Source organism: Lygodium microphyllum, chromosome 7, assembly GCF_053477565.2.
Source record: "Lygodium microphyllum isolate KBCC chromosome 7, Lygodium_microphyllum_v1.1.10, whole genome shotgun sequence".
NCBI lineage: Eukaryota > Viridiplantae > Streptophyta > Polypodiopsida > Schizaeales > Lygodiaceae > Lygodium > Lygodium microphyllum.
In genome coordinates, this window is record NC_141141.1 from 132155902 (window position 1) to 132169548 (window position 13647).

The window sequence follows — 13647 nt, forward strand, 5'->3', positions numbered from 1 at the left end:
CATACTAAGTAGTTAAGAGTACAACATGGTCCTCTAACTAGACAAAATACTATTTTACCAATTCTTAATAGTGTAGAGAAAAAAAGTTGATTGAAAACCTTAAAATTAGCAATAAATTAGCTTATTTTATCCTCTAACTAGACAATCCTTTGGCTAATGGGAATAAGATGTATAGCCAAAACACAAAAGAGAGAATTGAAAACTTAAATTAAAAGATATTATTTAAAGTAAAAAATTATTTTATCATAACCCTAATCGAAATCCATTGAAAAGAGGTTAAAAATCATTAACTCAACCACACATAACTTGGGCTATTAGTTATGCCAACTTTGTTTGTCATTGATGCCTAATCATAAGTATAACTCAAACATCTAATGCACTTACAAATACTTTTTCAAAAGTGAGGTAAATGGAATAATCCACTAAGATGAAGAGTATATTTTAAAAAAGTTAAAAATGAAACTATTTCATAACAACGTTTAATCACTTAGTGCATGCATGTTTGACAAGACTAGTTAAGCTATCCTTTGCATGTGCATGTGTGGGCATATGTGCTTTTATCTGTTTTCCCAATTAGAGATAAACAAAGCTATTTCTTAAGAGCTAAGGGGACTAAACCCCATGCACAAAGCGTGCACTAGGCACCTCTAGGAAGAGCAGAATATGTTATGAACTTGTTGTTTCTTTCTTTATACATTGTGGCAACCATTGCTTGAGAGTGAGGGAGAACAAGTGATGGTGAAGCCTATCATCATCCCTTGCTTCCATCTCTTCTTCCCTCCTTGCCTCCATAGCTTGAAGGGTAAGAGTTTATGTGAGAAGATAGTGTGTGAGAAAGAGCATGTGTGAGAGAATGAGGGATCAATGAAGAGAAGCTCTTCCCCATCCTCTTCTCCTTCTCTTGATCTTGGACCTACACAATGCAAATACAAATTGAGTAGCAATAGGAGCTTGAAGTACGACACATAAATCATGAGACCCTTGCTTTTGGACTATAACACAATATCGATAAGAAAGTGAGCCTACTCCACCTTTGAATCTCTAGCTTTATTTGTGCATGAGAGAGAGAGAGAGAGCTTAGATGGTTCAAAGCAAAAGTAAAATTTGGAGCATTCTAGTGCTTGAAACAATTGGAGTAATTCCATTGAGCAAGGTCATGTATACGTAATTGTGAGAATTCCTTCACCATCAAAGACAATGGAATCTTTATGCTCTGTCTACCTAACCATGACCCTACTATCCACAATTACCCACAACTCATCTTGATCAACCCATAATTGGAAGGATCCACCATAGTTGCCACGTACTTGTGTGGAATATTGCTTTTAGGAGAGAGTGATTGAGTGAGTGAGTGTATGTGTGTGTGTGATTGATTATAGCTTGGGAGTTGTATGGAGAAGAGAGAAGGTAAATTTGACTTGAGATTGTAATTGGAATTTGGTTTCACATCATATTTGATTTCTCCCCATGTGCAAAGAGGCCAGCACCATAACCTTTCATTTGCTTGATTATCCTTGTTCGAAGATCAACTTAAGGACTCTCCTCTCTAAATCTTCATCTCTTGTCCATCCTCTTCTTCTACCATCAAAAAACTTTGCCTAAGAGGGGTTGTGAGGAGTCAAAGCATTTATGATGTTCTAAGGACTCCTGAGGAGAGTGCACCAAAAAACTAATTAGAAACTTGATTACATTCAATATGTATTAAAATTGAACGCGCATTGCATGTACTGAAGTTCACATTTCACACTTACAAAAGCAAAACAAAACTGATCTGTCACAATCAACAAAGAAACACTAGAGTAGATGTACTAGTAATGAGTTCCCCATACATGTGCCTCACTTGAAGATTGCTCATGATGGGGTGATAATGCATTTGATGTCATTAAGTCATGGCCGACCATCAAACCTTTTCTTGATTCATACATTGTCCTATTCTTATGCCCCAAGCCTAATATACTTCTATGAAATGCCTAAAGCAAGTCTCTTTTTCGAGAAAGCATCATACAAGAGTGACATTTCAAATAAAAGAAGGAAATTATCACCTCAATTACTCCAAAACTCACCACACATGTTATTGCAAGTAAAACAAGGTGATTTAAGACGAGTAAAAGTACCCTACACTTCCAAGCAACCACCATACCCATCAAAAGCATACTCTGCAGTAGACATGGGTGGTAACAAGTGTAGAGAAACCCATGGGAAATGTACATGGCCTTGTCCACACCAATGCTATAGAACTGTAACCTATTAGTGCATCATGTGAAGATGCATGTGTAATTTACCCCTCAAATGCATGCAAATTGCATCCCTGCAAAACCATCGATTTGTAGCTAGCCCTAGGCAAGGGCACATCCACCAGACTTTGTTGGTCCAATAACACAGATCACTTACAATTCCCTCAGCTCAGTATAGCTCACCAGCATGCCAAGCACTCCTCCAATTGCCTGTAGCTAGCTCTTGTGCAAATGACTCCAATTACCAATGGCTTCGTATAACCTAATAGGAGATGTTTCCTAAGAAGTACCATAACATTTGAGAAAAGTGCACCATAACAATGGAAATGCCACTGATGAGCTGACAATAACATGCATATCAGACATGTACGCTCCACACAGATGCACACATGCACATTCATGCATGCACAGACACGTGCACACAGAGGTCATTGTTAACTATAAGCTATCAGCCATTGCTTCTTTCAATCTACAAAGATCACTGAGGTTTTTAGGGAATGGCATTAATTTGTTTTTAACTCAGCAAACACCAAAGCTGCTACAGCTATCAAAATGCAACTATCTTAACCAAGTAACAGATAAGATAACATAGGAAACAAAGATAGTTGAGAATGATTCTAAGAATTAGCTATTTAAACAGCCACATGAGGCTCTCATCTGGAACCGGATATACATCAACAAAGAGTCAAAACATGTACATCACTGGACAAGCGCAAGATCTCAAATGGTTTTAACATGGTTGACACTGGGCAAAAGGGCAGTAACTATTTAGTACAGCAAACTCAAGAAACCCAATGATAAAAAAGGACATTGGCATGGCAGCATTTCTCCCCTTTTTTATTCTCTACTTTAAGATGTTGTGAGAGAGAGAGAGAGAGAGAGAGAGAGAGAGAGAGAGAGAGGGGGAGTTGGACTGTCACTTCCAACACCAATTCCAAAGATGGAACAGAATAACAATGCACATTCTGTATAGAACCTGCATGGTACAGTCAATCATCATCATCAAGAACACTCCGGCGTCGCTGGATCTGGACATAAGGCGAAGGAACTTCTTAGCATTGTGAGAGTTTCTTTTTGGTCTAGAATGCCATTTTCAAATAGAACTATCACATAAATGTAACCTTGCATTGCTTCCACCAGTTTCCAGAATACATGGGACCATTATTCTCATACTGGTGCATACAAATTTTGTGCACTTAAATTAACTGAATTGTTGACAGTTGTACACACTAATTGTAAATTATCAAACATGCAGAGTCATGCATGACCCATTAAATAAAGAACCGGTCAACAACCTGTCATACAGGCTACAGCATGACTCATTAAATAAAGAACTGGTCAAAAACGTGTCGTACAGGCTACAGCACATTCTTCTTGAGCACACAAACTTTATTATCACATTGAACATCATAAGCAATACAATGCATGTCCTACTGATGAAGATAAACCTGCAGTAAGGACTTATGCTTAGCTATGTAGTGTGATTAGACCGATTAGATGGTGGCTTCCCCTTTACTGTATGGACCACGTGGAAATGACCCAGCAGTATGTTTTCCCCAAAAAGTACCATAGTACCAAGAGCCACATGCATCCTATTGGAGTTTGCCTCTTATTGGCCTGCTTATCCTAGAGGATGTGCACATTTCAGATGTGTTCAAGCAAAGGGAAGAGATATTACTTGATAAGAAAGAAGAATCAAATACAAGGTACAACTTACAAGGCCCATCTTTGCATAGGCGACAGGGTCACACCTACTTACAAGGCCCCTCTTTGAAGAGGCAAAGAATCACACCTACTAGCTTGAGTCTGCTGCCTCACCTTTTTTTGATGGACTTCATGTGTACTATTTGCATGAAAGTGACATATGTAGACACCCAACACAATTGTAAACATAGGATAAAGATACATACATATAGAAGATACCTCCTTTGGATCCTAGGGTGACTAAGGACATAGCAAGAAACATGTATGCAAGTCCTATGGAAAAGAGGCTTATCTTTGCAATGGACATGTCTAATTTGCCACTACTTGGTCTTTCTCGCTAAAACCTCTCTGCAATGTAGCAATGACAAAGTTTGTCAAGGGGTTGCCTAGTAAACCCCTAACTCTAGAGGTACTTGGAATATTGATATAAACAGACTGCAAAATATTGATCTATATTTCATCTACATGCCATTCCTAATCCTATGTGCAGTGCGAGGAAAAATAATTGCTTTATCCTAGAACTACCTTGACATATACGGTAGAAGACCTAGATGGCCCTTTTCTAGAAAATGAACTGCCCACCTAGGATCCAACCTACACGTGAGACACAACACAAGCTATATCAACAAATATACAGGGACTGGACATCAGACTCATCTCCTAGCAATAGCATGAAAAGCACAAAGCTTGGTGAACATATGATATCTTTAGAACTACCTGATGTTTTGCATGGAATGCTGCTTATGGACTGAATTTCTCATAACTTTCATAGATATCACTTTTGTTGTATGATGTATAATGAAGGCATTGAGATCCCAAACACCCAATTACAGCTGCACAACGTCCAAGAGAGTGCACAATATCCAAGATGTCAAAGAAGAATAGAGGATATTAGCTTGTAGTGCTGTTGTAACCTGTCCTGAAGAGTTTTAGGTCAAAAAGAGTACTTATACCTGCTAGTAATGTAGAAAAAGTTGCAGCAAACTCGTGGCCGCTGCAATGAGACAGATGAGAGCTGCAAATAGCCACATAGTTGTTGGGTGTGGTGCCCAAAAGAAGACCAGCAGGCTATGGTGGATGCAACTTCATGATGTGGATATGTTTTTATTTGCAGAGAGAGAGAGAGAGAGGGAGAGAGAACTTGCACGTACATCAAAGGTGAAATAACAAGGTAGATGAAGGATAATAAGATGATTGTTTAAAGTACAATTGATAAAGCCTGAACATATAGGCTGAAGTATCCACCTACACCTTTGACCCTTATTTAATGCTAAGTCGTACAAAAGGCAGCTAGTAGTTGCCGAACAGTCCTATTTGGCGGGAAGCTTAAGAGGAGGAACAATGGGGCTTTCATATGCGCTTTGCCGCAAGCCTAGAGAATAAGCTCCATTCCCCCATGGTGGACATGTGGCATACAAGGGGAGTAGACACTCCCAGCTGTACAACCAAGGCATCCATGAGCCAAGCCAAGAGAGGAGACTCTGAGATCTGATAGAATCAGGCAACTTGAGCACGTAGCCACTTGATCAGATCCATCAATATGATCCATTGGGGGGGGGGGGGGGGGGGCGCTCAGAAGATGATGCTAAGGTGTGGGGCTTCTAACCCATGCTGCCAGTAGATGTCCATCCTACATCCCGACTACTACTATGCTGATAATGCTAGCCATGCCTCTCCCAACCACAAGCCAAGCCAAGAGAGGAGACTTTGAGATCTAATAGAATGAAGCAACTTGAGCAAGTGGCCACTTAATCATATCCCAATATGATCCATTGAGGGGGGGGCTCGGAAGATGATGCTAAGGTGTGGGGCTTCTAACCCACGCTGCCAATAGATGTCCATCCTACATCCCGACTACTACTATGCTGATAATGCTAGCCATTCCTCTCCCAACCACAAGGACATGGTTTGCTACGTGGTTCCTTACAACCTCCTCCACTAGAGCTCTTGACTAGGCCCCAAAGTGAAACGTCTGAGGGAAGAAGGCGTAGTTTGGCCCATCTGGTGGTGCAAATAGGTGGGATTTACCACCCCTCAATTCGCACACCACAAAGACCTCCACCTCTAGGGGGAGCAAAAACTCTACCTAGCAAGCCACTCTATGTAGGACCATAGGCCACTACAAAGAACTCCTATGGAAGAAGCTTTGCCTCTAGAGGAAAGTGTGGCGGCTTGACAATGTCACAAAACTAGTTGCGGGGGGGTGTTGCTCGGCTACAAAAAATGAGGAGAGCTAACAAGAAGGCTACGGCTGGAAAGATAAGGTTGATGAAGGGACAGAAGGAGGTGTCGTGGGTTTTGGGGCGAGGGGGAAGATGTATCCAAAGGACGAGGGGTGGGGTGAGAGGCACACTGGTGGGGGTGGGTGGTTTGTTAATGTGCACGAGTGTTTTTTTTTTTTTCGGAAGCAAGGTAACACAATATGTGAAAGCAAGGTATGATGTTGCACTATGAGGGTTCACCATTGAGTATAGGGAATCATACGTAGAGTGGAAACCAAGCAGGGCTCAAAGTCACTGCTACTCGCTATATAGGTGTTTCTGGTAGCAACGCCACGATATAGCTACAAAGCCCTTACACTAACCCCTACATAATGGATTGCTGTCCTCAGCAAATCGAAGGGTAGAGTTTATTGGATGATTCCAAGGTCTTAGCACAACTTCTTCTAAGCTAACCAGTGTCTGCCGCACTACGACGTTGGGATCTTAACACAACTTTTCGTTTCAAGTTGGTCAATTTTTGCCCATCTAGACTCCTTTGTTGCTTGTTTTATTCTTGGCACCATGCCGATCCACCCTCGACTCAATTACATTTGAGGAGTGGAGGCGTTACCGGGCCTATGGTAAGTCAAGTGATGACTCAAGGTGCATTGGAAGAATTGTTGGGATTCTCCTTGAGCCAAGTGGCGAAGGCCTCATTGCCACATGCTTCTTTGAGAGGACGCCCTTTCCACTTGGTGGGGTATGCTTTGTGTTCTCGGCGCCAAAGGAATGCTTCTACTTCGAAGGGGTCGTTGGAGAGAAGTAGCGGAACGTGCCACCCCCATTGGTTGTCGAGGTAGACCTGCACTGAAGGCGTGTATGAAAAGCATTATGGACGCAAATGATTTCTAGCAGGTCGAGCTTGTATGTCACTTCATTCAAGACCTGAGTGATGCAATAGGGTTCATAGTACTGGTGATTGAATTTGGGGCTCATATTCTTTGGAAAGGACATATGCTTGGAGCTGATGAGGACTATGTCTCCTTTGGTAAAGAGGACCGCCTTACGCTTCTTGTTGGCCTATTCGATCATGGCGATTTTGCTCTTTTTCAAACTCTACTAAGCGGCTTCATTTTGGTCTCTCCATTTCTTCAAGAATTTTTTTGCATCTTGATCTTCAGCTTTGGCAACTCCTGAGGCTAAGGCTAGGGGTGTGATGACTTATTTCCCTATGGCTAACTCAAAGGGTGTGTAAGTCGTTGCTGAGTGGATTGAGCTATTATAGTGTACAAGGCCCAATCTTTTTGGTCCACCCACGCATAGCTCCTGAGATAGTGTTCAATGCCTTGGTTCACTCTCTTTGTTTGCCCATTTGTCTCGAGGTGGAAGGATGATGAGAATCTTAAATGTGTTTCCAAAGTCTTAAAGAGTTCCTTCCACATGTCACTCATGAATTGACCATCTCTGTCTGAGACGATGGCTAAAGGTAAGCCATGCAACTTGAACACATGCGTGAAGATAAGGCGGGCTACCTCCTTAGCATTCAATGGTGGCTTAGCAGGTGTGAAGTGGGCTTGCTTGGAGAAATAGTCCACCACTATAAAGATGATGGTATAGCTATGGGATTCTGGGAGTTCCACAATAAAATCCATGCTAACGACGTCCCATGGCCGGCTAGGTATCGGCATTGGTTGAAGTTATCCTGCTGGCTTGGAGCATGGTGCCTTTACTAGTTGGCAAGTAGGACAAATCTTGACATAGTCTAGGACTTCTTCCTTCATGTTTGGCCAAAAGAGCTATTTTTGGAGTGCTTCAAGTGTCTTGCTTTGTCCTTTATGCCCCCCTAATTTCCCATCATGCACTTCACGTAGTATGACCTTCTTCAATTCCACATTACTGAGGATGTGTACAATCTCTTGCCTACAAACAGAATTCCCTCCTCGAGGGTATAAATGCCATGAGGTGTTTTTTGAGCTCTCACTTCTTCTATAACCCTTGTGGTTGAGGCTTGGAGTCTCCAACATGATGTATTTGATCTAGCAAACCCATAACATGCACTCGGGGTCATACTGTAGTGGTTGTTTCAAATCGTCCAACTGCTCCTCTTGGCACCAAGGCTAATTGTAATGCGGTTGGGGTTATCCCTGAGAATTGACCCCGATCTCTGCCCCTCTGGCATCATTGGACCCTCGTGAATCCCTCATCATCATCCACCTATTGTGTCGCTTTAGCACCAAAGCAAGTACACTCCATAACTTCCTGCCTAAAACCATGGCATCATCACAAGCACTAAACAACCTGCCCTATCACAATAATCTATTGTCTAGAGGTGTACCTATTCGCTTCAATCTCTAAAAACTTGTATTCTTTTGGTATATTTCATTACCATATTTGTATTATGTAATCACCATATTATAGAGGAAAGGACTATGCTAAGGCACCCAACATCAACTACCAATTGTTAGATCCACGCTTGCGGGAATAACAGGGTGACAAATAACGAGGGAATCTGTTGTGGAGCACAAAGCTCTCAGTAATGAAGCCGTTGCACCATGGGACCATGTAAATGATGCCTTTCATGGAGGGACCAGATAACGAGGGAATCTATTGCGCAGCACAAAGCTCTCAGTAGTTGAAGCTGTTGTACCATGGGACCATGTAAAGACGCCTTTCGTAAAGTATGGGAAAGCTACCAACAAACTAAAGTTGCATCCATTGAGGTGGGTCGGGACCATAAAGATACCCTAACCCATCAGCATTGCCTCCGCAATTTCTACAATGCCAATTTGCAAGGTGGAAAGAAGACAATCACAAAGTTGTGCCCTTGAGGGAGAGTGTCCTACCACCTGACCAAAGATCGTTGTCTCCTCCAATTCCCTTTCCATGGCGCTAAGAAGTAGTTGTTCATTAGTGAGAGTGATATGCAAGGCATGTAATAGGGAGGGGGCACTGACAAAGTGCTCGGGGCATTGGACCAGAGGTTTCCATTGCAGATCTTCACTAAGGATTTAGGTTCAGAGTTACGAAGGGAAGGTTGTCAAGATTGAGGTAGCTACAAGTGTTTGGTTCAACTAGCTTGCAAGGAAGTTTGGGGATTTTGTGGATTTTATTTATTTATTTATTTATTTTATTTTGGGGGGGGGGAGGAGAGGGGTTTATGTACAGTGGTGTGTGTGGTAATGGGGGCAAAAAAGTGGGAAGGAGGTGCATATGGGAACAAGGTGTGCCTAGCTACCGAGCACATGTTGGCAACGTGTCCATGTGGGGGAGCTGGGTTGGTGAGGAGGAGGTTGGGTAAGAGCAATGCCCTATAGGATAGCATGTGGAGGAGGGGGCGAATGGAGCAACATCCTAGCTATAGCAAGAGGATGGCTAGGTGTGGCAAAAGGAGGTGGCATAAGGGGGTAGGGCGAGAGGATAGCAGTGGCATTCCAACTATCACAAGGCAGCAGCATTCGTCAAGCAGGGGGGAGGGGCACTGGACAACGTTCATCCAAATTTGAGATGGCTTTCATTCAGAGGTGTATGTGCACGGCTTAGAGGCTGATCACACACCACTATGGTTCAAAGGCACATGAAGCATGATCAGAGGCCAAATACTCCTAGTTAAATCATAAAGAAAAAAAAAAGATATTTTCATATAAAAGCTCGAATAAAGTACCCCACACATACAACATAAGTGTTGAAAAGCTCTTAATGCATGGCGGAGGATGGTCAGTATAATTCCAAATACATTTTGATTTTTTAAAGTAATTTTGGTTAAAATGCATATTTAAAAGCTTCTTATCCATCGTTGCCTAAAGAGAATGATTGAATAGAAACAATAAGATGTTGGGTATGGAGCTCACGTGTGTGGCTAGCACGCTATGGCAGATGAAACTCCATGGAGGTGAGAGAGAGAGAGAGAGAGAGAGAGAGAGAGAGTGTGTGTGTGTGTGTGTGTGTGCGTGCGTGCGTACGTGCGTGAACTCTTGCAAGTACACACAAATTGAAAGATAGATTGATAGTGATAGCTGTTGATCAATGTATAGGGCCTAAATATATAGGTTGAGGTATCCACCTACACTTTTGACCCTTATTTAATACTAAGTGGCATGAAAGGTGTTCACACCTAAACACACACTTTTACACCCAATAATGTGTGTTCACACACGAGGATAAATAAATCTAACATAAGAGCCTAGTTGGGTATAGTGGATGGCTCTTCTAGGTCACTATCACTATCTAATATGGAGTGAGCAGCCACTATGTACATGTTGGTCATCCTGCTACTTGTCCTTTTGTAGCATTGGTCAACTATGTGACCAATACATTTGCCATATATATATTTTGACAGTGGATCTTGGTGTAGAAAGCTTTAGGGACTATATCTATGTTTTTGGTGCATCATTCGTCATCCAAGAGAATGGCAACTATCTCTTTATACTTCATTTCCCTAGCCACTTTAAGAGTTGTCACAATCTCACTAAATTCTACTTCTTTCAGTAGATTGTTGAGGGGGACATTCTTCTTACTATCATCATCTTCCAAACAACACATTATTGAAGAGAGAGTTGAAGCAAATATAAGATGGAGTTGACTCTCCCTTAAGCTTAGCATTCAAGACACATTGCATTCCTACTCTATGCATAAGAGCAATCTTCCTATTGTACACATTCATCATAGCAAGAACACAACGACATCAGGGGATGCCCAATAATCTATCAAATGTCTGTAAATCCTCGTTGTTCACATATATCTACAAATGAATATGGATCTTTCCAATGATAGGGGTGGCTGGCTTTGCATGTCTAGGACAAGTCAAACTAGCCTCACCATAGGTTCCATCTCATCATTAAGAACTCCTGACTTATTTACCAATTCTGGAGAAATAAAGTTGGTGCAAGCATCTAGATTTTTTTTAAAAAGCATAATAATCCCTCACTATGCCCAATGCATGACATAACTTTGTAGCATCTCCATTTGGCAGTTTCCCAACAAGATTAGGTACCAATCAGTTGATGGTTTAGGTTTCTTGCCTTTTTGATTCCTTTTCGAATCAAAATTTTCATTGGATTGGCATTGTGGACATTCGTATGCCATATACCCCTCTTGTTTATACACAAAGCATTTATTTGCAGCAAACAAAGTTTTCTTTTCAATAATTATGGCTGCCTTGCACATTTTCGAATGCTCGAATAAATTATCACCAAATCTTTGACCTTGCCCAAAGGTGTCAAATCATCATAAACTAGTAGCTACAAAAACCGATGGCCCAAATTATGTCGTTGCTGCATTTGCATATGTCAATTTACATGTAGGGCCTCTTGATAAAACATGCATTCCAATTCACATACATGGTTGCATGCTAATGTTACCATCCTTGACATTATGCATTTCGGGCCACAATGCCCCATGAGAATTCCCATAAACACCTTGCACATGCAGCTGAAAACCAGCTGTATTTTGCATGCCAACATTGGCGCGTGTTTTGAAATCCATTGCTTGAAACACTAAACCACCCCCAAAGTAACTTGGGTGTGTAGATGGCTAAGGAGTTGTTTCCTAGTCTATTAGAAGCATACTGCCATTATGCATTGTGGAAGAACAAACTGCTAAGTTGTAGGTCCATGTACATCCATCATTATTAATGTGAATTCAATGTCTTTAACTGAGATGAATATGCATGAGCTTCACCATTCATGTAGCAATGTAGAATGAAAATGAACCTTCTTTCCTTTCTTTCCTTTGTGATCAGGAATAGACAATGTAAAATCAACAAACGAAGGTTGTTGAATCAATTGTTCTGATGTACTGACAGCGTTTACCAACTGTGCCCTAAACATTGAATCTGCTTTCCGAACATCTTGTACTTGCATTGGTGCCTAAGAATAAGTTGCATGCTCATTATTCCCATTCATCACTTCATGACTACAATTGTAAGAGATTTTCATTGTTTTCCCTTTGTTGTGAGACATTTTCCTTGTTTTTTCTTTGTTGTTTACTGTTTTCAACGGGTATACACCTTGCTGCAACCAAATCATAGCAAGCTAAAATGCATGTATTTGCTCCTCAACAGAACCACAAACTCCCCTCCTTAAGTAGATGGTCAGGTCACAATGACAAAACTGTGGAGCTGTCTTTTGATATCTCAAAAGGCAATGAACCTTAACTAAGCAACTACTTAATTCACCAAAACAGTAAATCAAAGGCAATGAACCTTAACTAAGCAACTACTTAATTCACCAAAACAGTAAATCAGCTACTGAAATCCAAATATAACTAGAGCTTAAGTGCTCTTATTCAACTCGTGAAACTTGTTGGCCCCAATGCTTGCTGCCCTTTCCATTATATTTGGACACTCAAAAGGAAAATCTTTTCGCAATGAATGGTCCTCAAACCCCTAATCAGTTGGTATACACCAAGAATCAAAATAATTAGATGGATATAGACCAAACGTATCCCATATTTCTCGCTCCCACCAGCTGGCTGATTGAAATATACTTGTTATCAGAAAGTAATTTCATTTACACTAACTTGGTACAAAATGTAGTACAGGTTGCCAAGCAACTCCCAAACCAAAGAGCCTCCAGCAACCTGTTGCAACTGACTTCATATTCAGGATGAAACATCTTAAATATTGCTCCAAAATAGTTACAAATTGTTAATTTCTAGCAATTTCTTGTGACACAACTGATACACAAGTGCTCCATGATTATGTCACCTTCATTGTTGGTCTCTTACGAACTCTGAACTTCTCATGCGTCCACAAGAACGCTTTAGCCTACCAAATTTAAACTCAAGTTCACAAAGCATTTTCTTGGATATATGTCCTGCACAATTCCCATGAATCCTTGCACTATTCCTCTCACAAGGGATTTCTCGCTACAGAACTATGAGAAGTCCAGAAAGTGCATGATGTCTGATATCTCAGAGAAGAAAAGATGGTCTCAGCCTATATTGCTATTATAGCCTCTCCTCAAAACGTTTAGGTCAAAAACAGCAGCAATACCTGCTGGTAATGTAGTTCTAGAACTGTGAAATTGATTCCTCATGCCAAGATGAGAGGATTGGCTGCTGCCTTGACTCCCATGTCCTGTAATATCCCTCCCCACCCGTGTAGGAACAACCCTCCCCCCCTAATTTTTATTAAAACTAATTCAAACTTTTTTTACCTCCCCCCCCCCCCTCCCCGCATCGCTGAACAGGTGGTGAGGGGGAAAAGAAGGGAAGAAGACGACAATGGGAGGAAGGAGTCAAGGATGACATGGGGGGAGGAAAGAAGGAGATGATGATGCCGACGAAGGACTGGAGGAGGAAGCCGTTGATGTGGACAAGGAGTAGATGGTGATGAAGATGGAGCGGTTGACGATGATGTCGATGGAGGGGGAGGCCACGTGGCCAAACGCCCGTCCCCCCCCCCCCCCTTGGGCGAGAGAGAGAGAGAGAGGGGGGGGGGGGGGGAAAGGACCTTCCAAAGAAGATTCTCCTTCCCTTACAGGGTGATCACACACTCCTTCCCTTCCCCG

At 41.8% G+C, this 13647-nt stretch overlaps 1 protein-coding gene across 1 annotated transcript in view; it reads right to left on the minus strand.

Annotated features, from left to right (window-relative positions):
* Nucleotides 1-2816: 2816 nt before the first annotated feature.
* Nucleotides 2817-13647, minus strand: part of LOC148033971 (double-stranded DNA-binding family protein) — a 59479-nt gene continuing 48648 nt past the window's right edge. Inside the window, exon 7 of the mRNA XM_087681952.1 lies at nucleotides 2817-3262. Coding sequence (XP_087538078.1) covers nucleotides 3224-3262 — 39 coding nt within the window. The 3' untranslated portion in view covers nucleotides 2817-3223. The remainder of the gene's footprint in view (nucleotides 3263-13647) is intronic.